This window comes from Anomaloglossus baeobatrachus, chromosome 6, assembly GCF_048569485.1.
Source record: "Anomaloglossus baeobatrachus isolate aAnoBae1 chromosome 6, aAnoBae1.hap1, whole genome shotgun sequence".
Classification (NCBI taxonomy): domain Eukaryota; kingdom Metazoa; phylum Chordata; class Amphibia; order Anura; family Aromobatidae; genus Anomaloglossus; species Anomaloglossus baeobatrachus.
Genome location: NC_134358.1, coordinates 136,349,182 through 136,368,385, shown reverse-complemented (window position 1 = coordinate 136,368,385; position 19,204 = coordinate 136,349,182). Strand labels below are relative to the sequence as shown.

Below are 19,204 nucleotides of genomic sequence, written 5' to 3'. Positions count from 1 at the left end.
GCGGAGACACCATTTCTATGGTTGCCATATTTATCGGAAATATGGCTTGCGAGATATGAACCGTTTTTTACTGGAGTCGTTCTGTCTGGCTACTTCCATAGCCTTGCTAATGAGATAGCAGCTCCAGCTACAGGGTGACGGCAGGGAGTCATCCTGGATCCATTGTCCTCACATCATCTCATTTCCATATCACAGGACATGGCCATGGATGTGTAAGTGGAATGTGACACCTTCCAGATGCTGCACATTGAGAATAAGAAGGGAGGGGGGCACTGCCAGGGAGTGATGAGAGCAATTATGACTTCTCGTCATAATTCCTCTTCATATCCCAGGCTTTACCTCACACCTCCCCCCTTTTGAGGGCGCTAGGGGGCAGCACACTCCGGTGTTCCCCCGTGCGCCCGTCCGCGACCCCTCCTTGTCTGGACAGCCCGTCTGCGTTACCGTGGTCACGGCCCCTTTTGTGGCGAATGGTGAAGTCGTATTGCTGGAGCGCAAGGCTCCATCGCAACAATCGCCCATTCGTCCCAGAGACGGTGTGCAACCAGCTGAGGGGATTGTGGTCCGTCTCCACGATGAAGTGGCGCCCGTATAGATAGGGTTGCAGACGCTGCAGGGCCCACACTATGGCCAGGCACTCCTTCTCCATTGTAGAATAGGCCACTTCCCTTGGTAACAGCTTCCTGCTCAGGTACAAGACTGGGTGCTCTTGGCTCGCAGAGTCCACCTGGCTGAGCACCGCACCGAGGCCGAAGTCACTGGCGTCGGTCTGTACTACAAACGGCCGCGTGAAGTCGGCTGCCTGTAGCACGGGCGGGCTGGACAGGGCGTCCCTTAGGGCCCGGAAGGCTGTCTCGCAGTCCATTGTCCAATCGACTGCAGAGGGCAGCTTCTTCTTGGTGAGGTCCGTCAAGGGCTTTGCCAGGCTACTATAGCGTGGAACAAACCTCCTATAGTACCCAGCGGTCCCCAAGAAGGACATCACCTGCTTCTTGGTCCTGGGGGTGGGCCAGGATGCGATGGCCTCCACTTTCTCAGGCTCGGGCTTCAGCGTTCCCCCACCTACCCGGTGACCGAGGTACTGGACCTCGCTCATGGCCAGCTGACACTTTCCCGGCTTGATGGTCAAACCTGCCCGGTGGATCCGCCTGAGCACCTGTGCTAGATGCTCTAGGTGGTCCTCCCAGGTGGGACTGAAGACGGCAATGTCATCCAGGTACGCGGCCGCGTACCCTTCAAGTCCCTTGAGCAGGGTGTTGACCATCCGCTGGAAAGTGGCAGGGGCATTCCTCATCCCGAATGGCATCACCGTGGACTCGTACAGTCCAAATGGGGTAATAAAGGCAGAGCGTTCCCTGGCCTTGGGAGTCAGGGGGATCTGCCAATATCCCCGGCTCAGATCCATGATGGTCAGGTACTGAGCCCCGGCCAACTGATCGAGCAGGTCATCGATGCGTGGCATTGGGTACGCATCGGCGACCGTGACAGCATTGAGCCCCCTGTAGTCCACGCAGAACCGAGTGGTTCGGTCCTTCTTAGGGACGAGGACTACAGGCGAGGCCCAAGCGCTGTTGGATGCCTGGATCACCCCCAGCTTCAGCATCTCGTCAATCTCCTGGCGCATGTGTTGCTGCACCTCCAGGGAGACCCGATATGCTGAACGCCGGATCGGGGGATGATCCCCAGTGTCCACGTGATGGACAGCCAAGTCAGTCCTTCCGGGCTGGTTGGTAAACAACCCCCGGAAGGGGTGTAGGGTGGCCCACAGCTGGGACCGTTGGTCCTCCAAGAGCTGGTGGCCAACCTCCACATCCTCAAGGGATCCGCCTGCCCTAACCTGGGCTAGCATATCCAAGAGGGTTTCCGCTTCTCCCTCCTCGGGCAGGTTGCACACGGGGAGCGCACATGCCTCCCGCTCATGATGTGCCTTCATCATGTTCACATGGAAGGGCTTCCGCCTTCCACGGGCAGGGTCCAGGGTGACCAGGTACGTCACAGGGTTGAGCTGCTGGTACACGAGGTATGGGCCTTCCCAGGCTGCCTGAAGCTTGTCCTGTGGTACGGGGACCAGTACCCACACCTCTTGACCCACTTGGTAGGTCCTCTCACAAGCGTTCTGGTCGTACCAACGCTTCTGATCGGCCTGGGCTTGAGCCATATTGTCGTGTACCAGTTGCGTCAAGGCCTGCATTTTGTCCCGGAAGCGCATGACATACTCGATAACCGACACTCCAGGGGTGGCCAAATCCCCTTCCCAAGCCTCTTTCACCAGAGCCAGGGGGCCCCGCACACGTCGCCCGTACAGGAGCTCAAACGGTGAGAATCCGGTTGAGGCCTGTGGAACCTCCCGGTAAGCAAATAACAGGTGTGGGAGATACCGCTCCCAGTCACGCCCATGGGAGTCGACCAACATCTTAAGCATCTGCTTTAAGGTGCCATTGAACCGCTCGCACAGGCCATTAGTCTGTGGATGGTACGGGCTGGCCACCAGATGTCGCACCTGGACTTGCTTACAGAGGGTCTCCATCAGCTGGGAAATGAATTGGGTCCCCCGGTCGGTGAGCATTTCCTGGGGAAAACCCACTCGGGAGAAAATCTCCAGCAATGCGGTGGCCACCTTGTCAGCCCGAATGGACGACAAGGCCACTGCTTCTGGGTACCGGGTGGCATAGTCCACTACCGTCAGTATGAAGCGTTTCCCGGAGCTGCTGGGGATGGCCAGCGGGCCGACCAGATCCACAGCCACCCTCCTGAAAGGCTCATCGATGATTGGCAGAGATACCAGTGGGGCTTTGGGGCGTGGCCCCGCCTTCCCCACTCTCTGACAGGTTTCACACGAACGGCAGTAGGCAGCCACATCGGCCCCCATTTTTGGCCAGTAGAAATGCTGGTTTAACCTGGCCTTGGTCTTAGCGATCCCTAGGTGTCCGGCCATCGGAATCTCATGTGCGATCCGCAACAACTCCGTCCGGAACGGATAGGGTACCACCAACTGTCGGTCCCTGGGCCACGCCTCCGGTGAACCCTGCTGGACCGTGGCCCGGTACAGCCGTCCTTGGTCCCAGACCACTCGCTCCGGGTCCGAGTCCGAGGGAGGCTGTGCCGCCTGCTCCTTTAGAGCTTTCAGGCTGTCGTCAGCTTCTAACGCTGCCTGAAACTCCTGACTAGATGTGGCCAGAATCGACGAGACTGTCACATCTTCAGTCAGTACCCCGGGACCTGTGTCCTGGCCTCCACCTGACTCGGCTGCCACTTGGTCAGAAGGGGAAGAGCTATCGGACCTCCGGGAGGCCCCTTGGCTTCCAGCACTCCCACTGCGGGTGACAGCGGCCACAGCCGCTGCGACCGTGGGTCGTGCCTGCTCCTCCTCCGTTCCTGACCAAGTCGCCGGTTCAGGCAGACCTACCTGGCTTCCTGACACCCCGGTTGTGGGGGAACCATGCACCGAGATCTTACCTGGGAGCACTTCCGCTCCTGGACCGGCCCCAATCTCACCTGCCTGTTCCCCTCCTGCAGCAACAGAACCCCGCTGTGAAATCTCTGGGGACCCCACATTTGCTGTGGTAGCCCCCACCCCACACACTGGTCCTCCCCCTGCAGCACCCTGCTCTCTGCTTATCCCTGCAGAGGGCAACAGATCCCAGCTCACAGGCTGGTTACTTGTAGAGGCATTGTCACACCTTTCTCTGACCCCCTCCCCTGTCACAGCTGCAGCTGTGTGTGTGTCTATGGTGTCTGTGCAAGCAGAAATATCAGAGTTCACTCCCTCCTCCCTTACATCATTCATAGATAACACATTAACATTGTCAGGAGTCATGTCAGCACTGGCTGAAGGTTCAGCCTTTGGGGCGGGGCCAAACTGGGAGGTTATTTGCCCCAAATCTGTCCCAAGTAGCACGTTTGCAGGGATCCGATCAGTTACCCCCACCTCCCTCACCCCTCGCCCTGCGCCCCAGTCCACATAAATGTCAGCAACAGGCAGCGCCGGGTCAATGCCTCCAATCCCGGAGACAGCGAGGGTTTTTCCAGGGATCAAGTCTTGGGGGGACACCATCTCAGGCCGCACCAGAGTCACTTCCGAGGCGCTGTCTCGCAGTCCTATGGTCACAGACTGGCCGACGGTGACAGGTTGGAAGCTGTCCAGGGACCTACCACCACCCCCACCCACACAATACACCTTGGGCGGCCCTTGGGACGGGGACGGAGCCGGGGCCTTGGGACGCTGAGGGCACATGGCCTTGAAGTGTCCAGGTAGGTTGCACTGGTGGCACCGTCTTGGTTCCGCCACGGGCCTGGAGAGGGGAGTTGAGGGGGACACCCCCTGCAGTCTAGGGGCAGGTGGGGCAGTCGCAGAATTCATCTTACCCCCTCTCCAGGTGCTGCTGGTGGCCGCTCTCCTGGCCTCAGGGGCCCGGTTGTTGGTGTAGTCATCGGCAAGGGCAGCTGTAGCCGTGGATCCCTTTGGCTTCTGGTCTCGGATGAACTGGCGGAGATCCTCAGGGCAGTTCCACAAGAGTTGCTCCGTGATGAACAAGTCCAGGATCTCCGGTCCGGTGGAAAGCTGCAGGCCTTGGGTCCAGTGGTCGGCAGCTCGGGCAAGTGCCCGCCGGTGGTCAGCCCAGGAGTCCTTTGGTCCCTTCTGCAGCGTCCGGAACTTCTTGCGGTAGGACTCCGGGGTGAGGTTGTACTGTTGGATCAGGGCCCGCTTGATGGTGTCGTAGCCCTGATCCGCCTCAGCAGGCAAGTCCCCAAGGATATCCAGGGCCTTACCCCTTAAACGGGGGGTCAGGTATTTGGCCCACTGGTCCTTGTTCAGATGGTGCTGCAAGCAAGTCCGCTCAAAAGCAGTCAAGAAAGAGTCCAAGTCTCCATCCTTCTCCAGCACTGGGAAGTCCTCAACACGGACCTTTGGAAGTTTGGTGTCTTGAAGGTCACGTGTGGCTGATGAGGGCCGGAGCTGAGCTAGCTGCAGCTGGTAGTCACGCTCTGCCTGGCGCTCTTCACGCGCTGCCTGCCGCTCTGCCCTGCGCTCTGCCATGAGTATCTCGTAGGTATCCCGGTCTCCAGCCTGGAGAAGGGCCATAGCCATTTGAAGAAGGCTATCCGAGCCTCCCAGGCTCGGTGGAATGGCACGTGGTGATCTGCGGCCCGCTGCGGAGCCTGGTGCTTCACTGTCCATTGCAGAGCGGAGGGCTGGCATCTGGCTCGTTGAGGAACCTTGGGCGAGCTCCTCCTCATCTTGTCCAGCAGTCCCAGGTTGTGCGATGTCCTCTGCAGAGCTGTTCTCTGGCGTCGGGCTCCTGGAGGGCTCGTGGACAACCTCCTCATCGTCTCTGGCCTGAGCATCGGCCATTCCTTTGGCTTTGCTCCTGGTGCTATCAGCCATTGTTGCAGACTTTGGTCACTGACACAGAACTGACACCTGATGCCTCCACACACCTTACAGTATCTGCACTCTGACACTCTAGTGTTGAGCTAGTCTGAAGACCCCAGCAGCCACAGCTGCTGCAGGCAGTCTTTAGTGTCTGGGAGTATGGGTCTCACACTCACACACACTATTATCTCGATCCCACCGCTTGCCACCAATATGTCACAAACCACCGGGGGGGTCACTCAGAAATCCCCCGCGCTGGCTACCAGTACGTCACAATCGGGGGGTAACAAGTGGGGTCACCCCTCCTTTATACCTCCCGACCGACAGACAGAGCACGTGACGCGCTCTCTAGCGCCCCTCTTATAGTCAGGCCAATTATGGAATTGCCCGACAATAAGCAAGGAGGCCGCTATACTACTTATGCCGATTATTGAAGGGTCCCCGGTGAGAGTAGGGTATATATTCCCCCGACCTCCGCGGGCGGAATATATAATATCTTCCCGAATCTCACTGGCCTCCCCACAATAATCCTTGGCACAATTCGCTGCCACCAACCGATTTACGGTAACTATTAGCCGAACACACAGACGTGGGATTCGAGATCGAGATAACAGAACAGCCCAAGATTAATTATATAATTTAATCAGCTTAAAGCACACTAGAACTACGATATATACAATAGGGAATCTACAGAATATACATATGTCAGAGTACAGTTACAGATAAAGCATGGGTTACAAACAGGCATACACAGTTCAATCAGTTACCTTGTTGCGTCTGGCCACAGGGGGGCGCTGTAGACCAGGTTTCCAGGAACTCCCACAGATGTTTCCTACACGTGCCCCCAGCGAGAAGAACCTTGGAAAATGGCCGAAGCAGGGTTATCAACCTGGGCAAATCCAGGTCTCCTCCTACCTTAGTGACCTCACGGGGAAGCACTGCCACTCCCCCTGCATGGATCAGAATTATCCAGAAAAGGGGATTTTGGCCATAACTGTGCCTGGGAGCGTCGTAGACGGACGTCAACGCTCTCATTGTGACAGTTATGAATTTAGCTACAGAACGAGGGGACTCATGACCTGTCTACGAGTTCCCATATGGCTGATATCACGTTTGGTGTGTTTCCCAATGTCCTACTTCCATAAAAAGGGTGTGCCAGCATCGTCCACATGCGGAGACACCATTTCTATGGTTGCCATATTTATCGGAAATATGGCTTGCGAGATATGAACCATTTTTTACTGGAGTCGTTCTGTCTGGCTACTTCCATAGCCTTGCTAATGAGATAGCAGCTCCAGCTACAGGGTGACGGCAGGGAGTCATCCTGGATCCATTGTCCTCACATCATCTCATTTCCATATCACAGGACATGGCCATGGATGTGTAAGTGGAATGTGACACCTTCCAGATGCTGCACATTGAGAATAAGAAGGGAGGGGGGCACTGCCAGGGAGTGATGAGAGCAATTATGACTTCTCGTCATAATTCCTCTTCATATCCCAGGCTTTACCTCACAAGCTGTTTACAAAAACATGTTCAGAAACACAGTTATATATATAATATGGGCTGAAAGTGCACACTCCCAGCTGCAATATGAGAGTTTTTACATCCAAATTGGAGAAAGGGTTTAGGAATCATAGCTCTGTAATGCATAGCCTCCTCTTTTTCAAGGGACCAAAAGTAATTGGACAAGGGACTCTAAGGGCTGCAATTAACTCTGAAGGCGTCTCCCTCGTTAACCTGTAATCAATGAAGTAATTAAAAGGTCTGGGGTTGATTACAGGTGTGTGGTTTTGCATTTGGAAGCTGTTGCTGTGACCAGACAACATGCGGTCTAAGGAACTCTCAATTGAGGTGAAGCAGAACATCCTGAGGCTGAAAAAAAAAGAAAAAATCCATCAGAGAGATAGCAGACATGCTTGGAGTAGCAAAATCAACAGTCGGGTACATTCTGAGAAAAAAGGAATTGACTGGTGAGCTTGGGAACTCAAAAAGGCCTGGGCGTCCACGGATGACAACAGTGGTGGATGATCGCTGCATACTTTCTTTGGTGAAGAAGAACCCGTTCACAACATCAACTGAAGTCCAGAACACTCTCAGTGAAGTAGGTGTATCTGTCTCTAAGTCAACAGTAAAGAGAAGACTCCATGAAAGTAAATACAAAGGGTTCACATCTAGATGAAAACCATTCATCAATTCCAAAAATAGACAGGCCAGAGTTAAATTTGCTGAAAAACACCTCATGATGCCAGCTCAGTTCTGGAAAAGTATTCTATGGACAGGTGAGACAAAGATCAACCTGTACCAGAATGATGGGAAGAAAAAAGTTTGGAGAAGAAAGGGAACGGCACATGATCCAAGGCACACCACATCCTCTGTAAAACATGGTGGAGGCAACGTGATGGCATGGGCATGCTTGGCTTTCAATGGTACTGGGTCACTTGTGTTTATTGATGACATAACAGCAGACAAGAGTAGCCGGATGAATTCTGAAGTGTACCGGGATATACTTTCAGCCCAGATTCAGCCAAATGCCGCAAAGTTGATCGGACGGCGCTTCATAGTACAGATGGACAATGACCCCAAGCATACAGCCAAAGCTACCCAGGAGTTCATGAGTGCAAAAAAGTGGAACATTCTGCAATGGCCAAGTCAATCACCAGATCTTAACCCAATTGAGCATGCATTTCACTTGCTCAAATCCAGACTTAAGACGGAAAGACCCACAAACAAGCAAGACCTGAAGGCTGTGGCTGTAAAGGCCTGGCAAAGCATTAAGAAGGAGGAAACCCAGCGTTTGGTGATGTCCATGGGTTCCAGACTTAAGGCAGTGATTGCCTCCAAAGGATTCGCAACAAAATATTGAAAATAAAAATATTTTGTTTGGGTTTGGTTTATTTGTCCAATTACTTTTGACCTCCTAATGTGGAGTGTTTGTAAAGAAATGTGTACAATTCCTGCAATTTCTATCAGATATTTTTGTTCAAACCTTCAAATTAAACGTTACAATCTGCACTTGAATTCTGTTGTAGAGGTTTCATTTCAAATCCAATGTGGTGGCATGCAGAGCCCAACTCGAGAAAATTGTGTCACTGTCCAAATATTTCTGGACCTAACTGTACATGTGTCCATGGCTTTGAATTCACCACTCTAATCCACAACCCTAGCAGACTTTACAGAGATAATCACAGCATGTAGCTGACATTACCCACATCAGTGGTAGACCACACAGAATTCTCACAGGCCTTTCAAGGCCAGACTATAAATGTACTTAACCACAGAGTGGTCATTCTGCTAATTCAGAATATACTTAGGAGCACACTCTACTGGCACCACTTGGCAAAGCAGCTGTACAGTTTTCCTGTCAGAGGCTTGCTCAGTTTCTGTCATACTATCACTCTTCTCAACTCAGGCTTCATTATTTACCACACTTCTATAAAAAGTTAAACTTGGTACTGATTCCACTGCATGTGTTGCTGGAGCCTCCTCCTTGTACCCCACCTAATGTGAGTGACGCCTCACAGTCGATGCACAATCTTTATTGAGATTCTGGTGTGTGCAGGGGCAGCTCTCTCAGTGCTGCTACACTCAATTCTGAGATAAAGTCAGATCAGTTGCATCATATCATCTAAGTTAACATGGTTAGTTTCAGAATCTCTTTGCCTACATTATGTTGCTCTCAGATGATGTAGCACAGACCTGGTAACAGATTCCCTTTAAATTATCAAAATATTTATGTGTGCGAGTGAAACAGGACCATATTCCACCTGCAGCATACTGTGACTGTTTTCTTGTTCCGATTAGGGATGAGAAAACATTCACTCATGGGAGCTGCCCCATAGAGTAATATTGGTCCGAGTGGAATGCGATGTTTTATCGCATTCCATTCACACTGTTTTTCTTGCCGTGTGTGCTGACCCTAATAAGCAAACAGTTCTGGACTTTGATGTGACTAATACATACTTTTAAGGGGCCTTTTCCTGATTCTAATGGTAATGATCCATCACTCATGGAAATCCGATAATGTGAATGGGTTGATTAGAAAAACACTTGTTCATTGTGCAAAAAAAAAAATCTATTAAGTGAGTGAAAAAATTCTATTTCGCCTTTTGAATATTGTGTAATGTAAACAGAGATTGTGCACTCGTTCAATGAGTATGAAGGAAGGATAAATCCAGCGAGCCTGGTTTAAATCTTTTTCCATAGCAGCAAAGTACAAATACAGGCAGAGATGAGAAAATTACTGCTGTAAAGCCCTCGGCAAGACACGTTTCGGCTAAGGTTTAGCCGAAACGCGTCTTGCCGTGCGCTTTACAGCAGTAATTTTCTCATCTCTGCCTGTATTTGTACTATGCTGCTATGGAAAAAGATTTTTAATCTACGTTTGAAATAAAGAAAAATATTTTTTATTCATTACAAGCCTGGCTCACTGGATTTATCCTTCCTTCATATCAATTAGTGGCAAGAGCTCCTGCCATTTATGCGATGCTGAGCGCCTGTATGGAATAGCAGCCTATCTATTTAATCAACTGGGTAAGCTTGCATTTTTTCTTTTTTCATCGTTCAATGAGTAAACCTGCAAAAAGGAGGAGTGGAATGATCACTATTAAACCATTTCATTCATGATTTTCCTCCAGTTCAAACACTTCTCTCAAACCAAGGGCCGGTTTTATACAAAGTTGAGCCCTGGGCAAAAGATTAAAGTGTGTCCTATATGCTCACATATTGCTCCATCACACCCAAACACTCAGGGAATATTTACGAGTACATGCGCTAAGCTTAGACTGTTAAATAAGTGTCATCGATAATATTGCAGTTGTTCTGTGCTTGTTTCTTGGCCTCTTTACACATGTTGGTGAAGAATGATCAGCACAGAGCGATCACTAATAGATGATTGTGATGTCTCCAATGGTCCTCAAGCAGTCTTCACATTGGAAGGTACACTGATTACACTCAGTGTAGCTCCTGCTGTAAACGCTAGGGGCCCCTCAAAGAATTGGGGATCCTGATTTTGCGCTGCCCTAATGCTGGCCCTATCACATCTTTTGCTAGTCGTGAGTTACATGCACATTGTTACTCACTTAAACCACTATCTGCTCTTGTGAATGAAACATTAGTCTTCTGCAATGCCATAAAGGTGATCAGATCACATAATCATCTGATTTGTGGAAGGTTTCTGTTTTTTGGATTAGCTGCAATAGCCAGAAAACAATGACTAAATTGCAGTCCTTTTGAATGTCATTTCCTTCCTTTTCTTCAATATTTAATTTTGGGATAACTTTACTGCATACATCCCATTGTTTCTCCAAGTAACAGAAGCCACATATGGGTTAAATGATTAGAAAGCTTGTTGTGATATCTCTTCTATTGTTGGCCACATTTATGGCTCACTACTTTGGAGACTATGACCCCGATTTATTAAGACTGGAGTTTCGTACACCACAGTTAATGAGGGGTGTCCGGGAATAAGCTACACCAAATTTAGAGGCGTACACCATTTAATAGATTTGTCAAATCTTATCAATGGAGGAGTGCACCGCCATGTGTCTCACCAGAAATGTTACTTCACTCAGGAGAAATAATTTTGGGTGTGAAATCCTGCTGCAAACTCATTTGAAACTATAATTTACTATCACAAACTAATAAATCTTATATAAAAAGACAAACATTACATAAATATTACATGAATAGATTTCAAGGGAATTTGTCAGTAAGATTAACTCCCCCAAACTGCATCTATGGGCATAAGGGCTAATTCTTATATTAGATAATTGTCTATCTCTAAGGAATAACGTATTCACATATCTTCTTTATTTTATCATTTATTCATTCAGCTGGAAAATGGAAAGTATCTATTTTCACTAGTGCAATGGAATCTGCTGGAACCACGTCGCAAGTATACATCATATTCTATGGACATCTCAGGCCATCGGCTCCTGTGTTTCTGTACAGTAATGATGATGAAGATCTATTCCAGAGTGGCCATGAAGATACCTTTGATGTATGTACATAAACACACACTCACCGTCAGGTTTGTCAGTGCCAGCTGAGTATGCAATGTGCAGCTGACACATAACTCTAACGTCAGTGATATGAGCAATCTCAGATTGCTGCTGTTTAGCCATTTAAATACCGCTGTCAATCTCTGATCGCAGCACTTAACTGTTGCAAATACTTCACCGAAATAAAAAATAAATTGGCAAACGGTGTAAAGAAAAATAAAACTGAATGCCAAAATGGCTGTTTTTCAGGCACCGCACATTAAAAACAAATTCAGTAAGAACTGATCAAAACATTGGATGGACCCCAATAGTGAACAAATAAAAAGTACAGTTCAGCATAGAAAACACAAACCCTTACTGATATCTAGCAACACATAAATAAGAAAGTTAATTGGGTTGGCGAAGCTTTTTATATTGATGGCTTATCCTTAGGATAGGTCATTAATATCTGGTCATTGGGGGTGCAACACCCAGCACCCCTGGCAATCAGCTCTTCCGATGTGCTCAGTGGTGGAGTTGAAAGGCACAGCTCTGTTAACAGTATTGAGGCTGCGGCTTGGTGGTGTACATCTGCCCCCTATTTATTTGAAGGATAGACCATCAATATAAAATCCAGGACAAGTCCTTTAATGGTTTCAGAAAATGACTACAAAAGCCAATATTTTTTTTATATACTTCAAATTTTTTTTACTACAAAAAATATAAACATAAGTTTAATATTGCTGGAACCATTCTGACTAGCAGAATTGTGTTGTCAGGCCATTTTTAGGCTATGTTCACACAGGGCTTTTTTGGTAAGTTTTTTCTTGACCAAAACCTGATTTTGTGGCAGGAAATCTCCTTTTAGTCATCTGCGTTTTTGGTTCGTTTTTGGTGCATTTTTTAGAGTCGTTTTTGCTGCAGATTTGGTGCAGATTTGCTGCTTTTTTTCCACAAAATGGGTTGCATCAATGAAAAAACGCAGCAAATCTGCAACATAGAATTGACATGCTCATTCTTTAAAAACCTGATCAAAAATGCAGGTATTTGACAAATTTTATTAGCATGGATTTCCATAAAGCCAAGGTAAATCTACAGCTAAAAAACATAGCAAAAACTTAACAAAAAAGGCCTTATAGTAGAAAAACTGGAAGATAAGAAGAGCAAAGATAGGGCCTTATCAGATGGTACCTGGAGATAACCAACTGGGGGAGCTTAACTTGTATTGTTGTGTGAGTCACAACTAACTGTAGTGCATTTGTACAGCATGGCTGCTGCGGTCCCGCCGTACACAGGTAGGTGACCGTTGATAGATAGGGATGAATGCCGAGCTGCCATGGGGGAGAGACTATCTCTTAGGCCTCCAACACACATCCGTTAAAACAAACGTGCACCAATGTTAATCTTTGTTTGAGGTCAAAAGTGCGTTATTCCATAATGTCCGTGTGTCCGTGATCCGTATGTGTTTCCGTTTTGCACGGAAGCATGTCCATTTTCTGCACGAAGCACGCACACAAGGACCCAATGAAAGTCTATGGGTATGTGCGCACATGTTAGTAAACACGTATGCATCTCCTTATGCTCTGTGTACGTTTTGTGCTTTTTTCTAGCGATGTCGGTCATTCTTTCTTTTTCTGTGTATGTCGGTCAATCTCCCTCAGTCCCTTGGTCGGTCTCTCTGTCTTGTCTGTCCCTCTTTCTCTCTGTCCATGTCGGTCAGTCTCCCCCCTCTCTCATACTCACCATTCCCTGATCACCGGCGCGGCGCTGCACAGCTGTTAAAAACTGCGGCGGCTTTTACTATTTTGAAAAAGCTGGCCGCTCATTAATCAATCTCGTATTCCCTGCTTTCCCCGCCCACCGGCGCCTATGATTGGTTGCAGTGAGACACGCTCCCATGCTGAGTGACAGCTGTCTCACCGCAACTAATCACAGCCGCCGGTGGGCGTGTCAATATCGAGCAGGAAAATAAATAAATAATTAATTTTAAAAAAACGACGTGCGGTTCCCCTCATTTAGATACCAGCCAGGGTAAAGTCAAACGGCTGAAGGCTGGTATTCTCAGGATGGGGAGCCCCACATTATGGGGATCCCCCCAGCCTAACAATTTCAGCCAGCAGCAGCCCAGAATAGCCGCATCCATTAGATGCGACAGTTCTGGGACTCTACCCGACTCTTCCCGATTTGCCCTGGTGCGTTGGCAATCAGGGTAATAAGGAGTTAATGGCAGCAGTCCATAGCTGCCACTAAGTCCAAGATTAATCATGTCAGGCGTCTCCCCGAGATACCTTCCATGATTAATCTGTAAGTTACAGTAAATAAACACATACACCCGAATAAATCCTTTATTTGGAATCATAAACACTAACAAATACCCTCGTTCACCACTTTATTAAGCCCAAAAAAGCCATCCATGTCCGGCGTAATCCATGGAGGTCCCACGTCGCTTCCAGCTCTGCTTCATGAAGGTGACAGGAGCTGCAGAAGAACTCCGCCGCTCCTGCCAGCTCCACACAGCAACGGAGGTGAGCCGCGCGATCAGCTGTGCTGTCACTCAGGTTACTCTCAGCCACCGCTGGATCCTCCAATTGTGACTGCAAGTCACCCGAGTGACAGAGATGAAATCACAGGTGACTTGCGGTCACGGGTGGGTGACTCCAGCTAGCCGTGGGTAACCTGAGTGACGGCAGCGCTAATCGCGCTGCTCACTTCAGTCACTCAGGGGATTAGCGGTCACCGGTGAGTCCTTCACGGGTGACCGCTAATCAGGACGCGACACAGACAGAGCCGCGGTATGACAATGAAGTCGGGTACAGTTCACCCGAGTACATTCTCTATGCGCAACTCTGTCTGCTGTCAGCGGGCATGCATCAACGACATTTTGCATCACACATGTACCATTTCACATGGACAAAACAATCACATGTCAGTTACGTATCTCACGCACACACGGATATTCCACATGCACACGCGGTTAGCATACGCCGTTCACACGGATGCCACACGTACCATAAAAACGGACATAAAAACGGATCACGGCCCTGAAAAACGGCCCGTATTACACGTGCGTGCTTTTCAGGGATGTGTGTTTCAGGCCTTAGACTGACAGCATGTATTTTACCATATAATGTACTAAAAAAAAATGGAATGGTGGGAAAGTAATGTAACAATGGTATTGTTTTTCTTGGTATCTGTTTACAGTTTTCACTAAGATTAAAAATTACCTGATGACTGTTGAATAAATAGGGATGAATGCCGCGCTGCCATGGGTAAAGTAGGATTATCACACAAGCATTATGTTTACATAAAGGATTCATAGCTCTTAGAAAAAGAGGATGAAATAATTAAAATAAAAAAATGGCTTTGACCAGAGATGAGCAGATTGATACATGGAGGATTGAGTTTAAGTAGAATTTCCTGAAATTTGCAAATCACCGTGGTTTCAAACACTATAACATTAGATTTGGAAAAAAGATAACAAAACTTGGTTGGCACCATTTCACACACTGGTGAAGCATTAGAGAGTCGGCAAATACCGTTTTGTGCGGCTAGAGGGGCTACCCCATAAAGCTTCCCAGCTTATAAAGCAGATTTTCTTACCTTGTACAGTGTTGATCAGTACACCACTGTGTCATCGGAGATCCATGATAACCAGTAAAACACAGTTGGGTGTAGGAATGATACTATGTACAACAGAGTTTGTTTCCATCTCCAGATTCACCGATTAAGTGGATTAGACTATTCATATTGATAAAATATGTCTCTCTCCCGCAAATCATATTTTTGTTTAAAATTCAACCAAGCCCGCAATTTTGCATTTTAAAACGTTCACTCATCTCTAGCTTTGATGTTAAGTGGTTTATATGGCATTGTGAATGAGGTCTTAATTAAAGAGAATCTATCAGTTTTCTTCACATATTAAGACTTCTATCTCCCATGAAGCAGCAATTCAGGAATATATTTTTTAGAACAAAGGGACTAAGTGACTATAAAAGTGTCAAAATGATCAAAGTTCTTCCTGCTTTATGATACGTTTTGCACATCCATAACTGTTTTGTCTAAGTTTATATTACCTATTAGTTGTCGTACTTTAGTCCAAAAATGTAGGCAAAAAATTGGTGCTCTTTTGGCACAAATTGGCACTGTAAAGTAAATATCCTTTTGTCTTAAGCTTCATTCTATTCCGGTAGGAATTTCCACATACTAACCAATAACTATCAAAAGCACATAATAAATGTACCAAAAGACACATACAAATGATCCCCAGATTAGTGCAGATTTAGCTTTTCTGCAGATCCTCTTGGAAATGTGATCAGTTGATAACAGAGAGTTACCAATATTCCAGTGGGTTGTTTCTTACCCATCCTGGTACTGTTAGCACTGATTTGACAATGTCTGAGTGTCCCAGAGTTGTTAAAAAAATACCCAAAAATGATCTCATGAATTCTACAAGTACTTACTAAAGCTGACGTGCCAGGACAGCCGACAGGGCTTGTTTAAATGGCTTTTCTAAAATTCAGTTATTTAAATTGGATATGACAGGACTGGAAATGTTGATGTCTTTAGATCGTCTTCATTTTCTTTTACATTTTCTCTTCCTCAGATTAGCATAGGAGACATTGGAGAAGTGTATAAAATACGAATAGGGCACACAAATTCTGGAGTTTCCCCAGGATGGCACTGTGAAGAGGTAATTAACTATATAAGTAAAAGCTTATAGAACATGTCTAGTACCATTAAGTATGTCTCTACTGAAAATTCAATTCAGACTGTGGTGTCTGAAAGTATAAACCCTTAATACATATTATAATAGAAAAGGAAATGGATGTGCTTTCTCGTGCTCACTCCTACTGGTTGTGATATATCAATTCAATACTTGTCATATTTTTTATTTAAAAAGACCAATTTACATCTGATACAAATCTAGCTTCATGTTATTAATGCATTCAAATATTGTGGAAACTTGAGTATTTACCATAAACCTAGTTATTTTTTAAGTTCCTCTTCTCATGTAAAGATAGAGATATACATTAGATAAATGCTGACCAGATCCAAGTTTAACAAGACCAGTAATTTAAGGTGTATAGGGACACCATAACTCTTGCTTGATTACGGATGTCATTGGAACGAAGTTTTGAGCATATTGTCAAGCCGATAAACCGCCATTGGAGGTGGCTGGCAGTGTCTACTCGCCTCTCTAATGAGAAAAGATAGATTTCTTGGAATAGCTTAGAATAGCTATTAACTAAACAAGTGTTCAGTCAACAGCATCTATAGAATATGGCCATCTTAAGAGAAAGATAACTCGGACTAAATAAGAACATGACAGTGTTGTCTTAATGAGAAAATCCTGTAAGGTCTCCATGAAACACCCTTTATGCCACTTGTCACAATATATTATGGCAATGATATCTGCAAAAAGCAGAGTGAGACAGTATGGGCGCATACCCCTCTAGGCCTCTAGAGGCAGTGTAATAAATGAGCATAACAATATACTGCATTTTACACAACAGGTACAGCTGGTGGATATATTTTCAAATGAACAATTCAGTATCAAAGTAAATCGCTGGCTTTCACGTGACAAGGATGATGGGGAAATCTGCAGGGAAGTTCCTGTGCCAAGACAGGGTCATTCCAAATTGTCAGGTAACTGCAATTTTACTTTTACAAGAGTGTTATCTTTGACATAGTCTTGAGCAAGCACTACCATGCTCAGGTACTCGGTACACTTTAGGAGCAGTTGGATGCTCACATGGGCGTAAGTCGAGTACCCGAGTATAATGGAAGTCTATGAGTAACGTGAGCATTTTTCTGGGAAATCTTCCAGAAAAATGTTTGACTCCTACATTAACTTTCATTATACTCGGGTATTCAAATACATGTCCATCCGAACATCCAACTGCTCGTTACGAATACCGAGCACCTGAGCATGGTAGTGCCTGGCCACAGCCACTATCCAGTGATGGGGCTGTGCTGTGCAGCTCCATGTAACTAAGTGGTTCTGGCTGATAGTGCAATCGGGAATAGCTGATTAGTGGGGGTGCCGATTGTCGCACCCCTTCTGATCAGACATTGATGACCTATCCTAAGGATAGGTGATACATATTAACGTTCAGGACTGCCACTTTAATGTGTGATATTTGTACCCTTGCTAAATCTTTCTAATCTATCTTTTACCTCACCCCCGAGTTGTCTTCATAAAGACACTGCTCAAAAATGCAGTATTATGTCCTCCATGTGGCTGCTTCTTAACATGTGATATAAATAAATATATATATATATATATATATATATATATATATATATATATATATATATATATATATATATATAGTGCACACAGACCATTCCTCTACTCTTGTCTCTGTGTATGGCAAATAACACTGGAGGACACAAACAAGAAAGGGCCCCTGCGCAAGTACAATATACGGGCCCCTTGCAGTCCAATGGCTCATCATTAAGTAATATTATACCTGCATTGGAGGTAGCAATGAGCCCCCTTACCTCTTAGGACCTGTGCAGCTGCACAGGTTCCACCAATGGCAGATACCATAGCTGCTAGTCCCTACGCACTAAGCCAGAGACAAATGAAAATAAAACATAGAGGCTACAGAGGAGTAAACTAATACAAATTTAGGATTCAGGTCATAGTGACTAGTAATAGTGTTATTCCTCATTTATACACATTCCTGCTAAATAAATACCTAAAATTCAGGTATTTTTCAATTAATTGAAAGCAAATACCTTCATTGTTATTTATGCAAAAGAACATTTTCAGCCAACCTTAGTATAGAAAGTATCAAACTGTCCTCATAGTCGCTCAGCTTGCAATGTATTTTACCATGTATTTTTATTAGTGCCAGGACACACTGGGTTATTTTTACCATACACTGCTTAAAATTAAATTTTACCGTAACATGTTTGATAGAATAGAAGCTGACTCGTTTATATGCAGTTTTATTAGCCAATCCAATTACATTGCATTTGGATTACAAAAGTTGCTCATTTATAAAATCAATTATTTAAAAAAAACTAAATCAAATGGTAAATCTGTAAATATTGTTCTATGTTTCATCAATTAGACTATTTAATAGCATTTTTGAATATGGTGACCTCTATTCATCTTTTATTAAATTGTCTATGAATTGTGGCCACAAGAGCTGTTTATAACTTGAAACAAATGCTGCTTTCTTGCTCGGATCCCTTTATTCTAAAGAAGAATGCTTTTAGTAGATGTTACCATTTTCAGATTTCTTAATAACACAAATTTAATAAAATGATTCTCACTTTCCATAAATGATTATGGAAAATGATTATTACAAGTTATTTTAATAGTTGTTTAAATGGAAAGCTTGAAATATGCCCTGAAATATTTAATATGTGGATTTGAGAAATGAAGAGGAAAATCAATGATAAAAGATGCACTCGAAGCCTCACTCTACCTGCAACCTGAAATTCAGATTTGTGAAGTTAAATTATGCAATGTCCTTTCCCTTCTTGATCCTCTGGATGAGGTATGGGACAAGTTATGAGAGGAGAATTTAAGGTTCCAACTGGACAACAGGGAATATTTTGCCTAATTGACAAAATAGCAGCTCTCTGGAGTAAGTAAATCAACTAGAGTAAGTAAATCCTAAATCAACTAGAGTAAGTAAATCATATTCTCTGTTATTATACAGAAATTAAATCTAAGGAGGAAGGAACAACCTCAATGAGCAATGTCTCTACGTTCCTTCCTACTTAGATTTCATTTCTGTACAATAACAGTGAATATTTTATTCTGAGCATTAAGGCTTGAGGTTGTCCACAAGTTTTACATTAATGGCCTATACGTAGGATAGGTCATTAA

The 19,204-nt window shown here is 45.9% G+C and overlaps 1 protein-coding gene across 1 annotated transcript in view; it reads left to right on the top strand.

Annotated features, from left to right (window-relative positions):
- RP1 (RP1 axonemal microtubule associated) overlaps positions 1-19,204 on the top strand; it is a 752,859-nt gene that overhangs the window by 46,947 nt on the left and 686,708 nt on the right. The window contains exons 3-5 of the mRNA XM_075316343.1: positions 11,209-11,375; positions 15,959-16,045; positions 16,869-17,001. Coding sequence (XP_075172458.1) covers positions 11,209-11,375; positions 15,959-16,045; positions 16,869-17,001 — 387 coding nt within the window. The remainder of the gene's footprint in view (positions 1-11,208; positions 11,376-15,958; positions 16,046-16,868; positions 17,002-19,204) is intronic.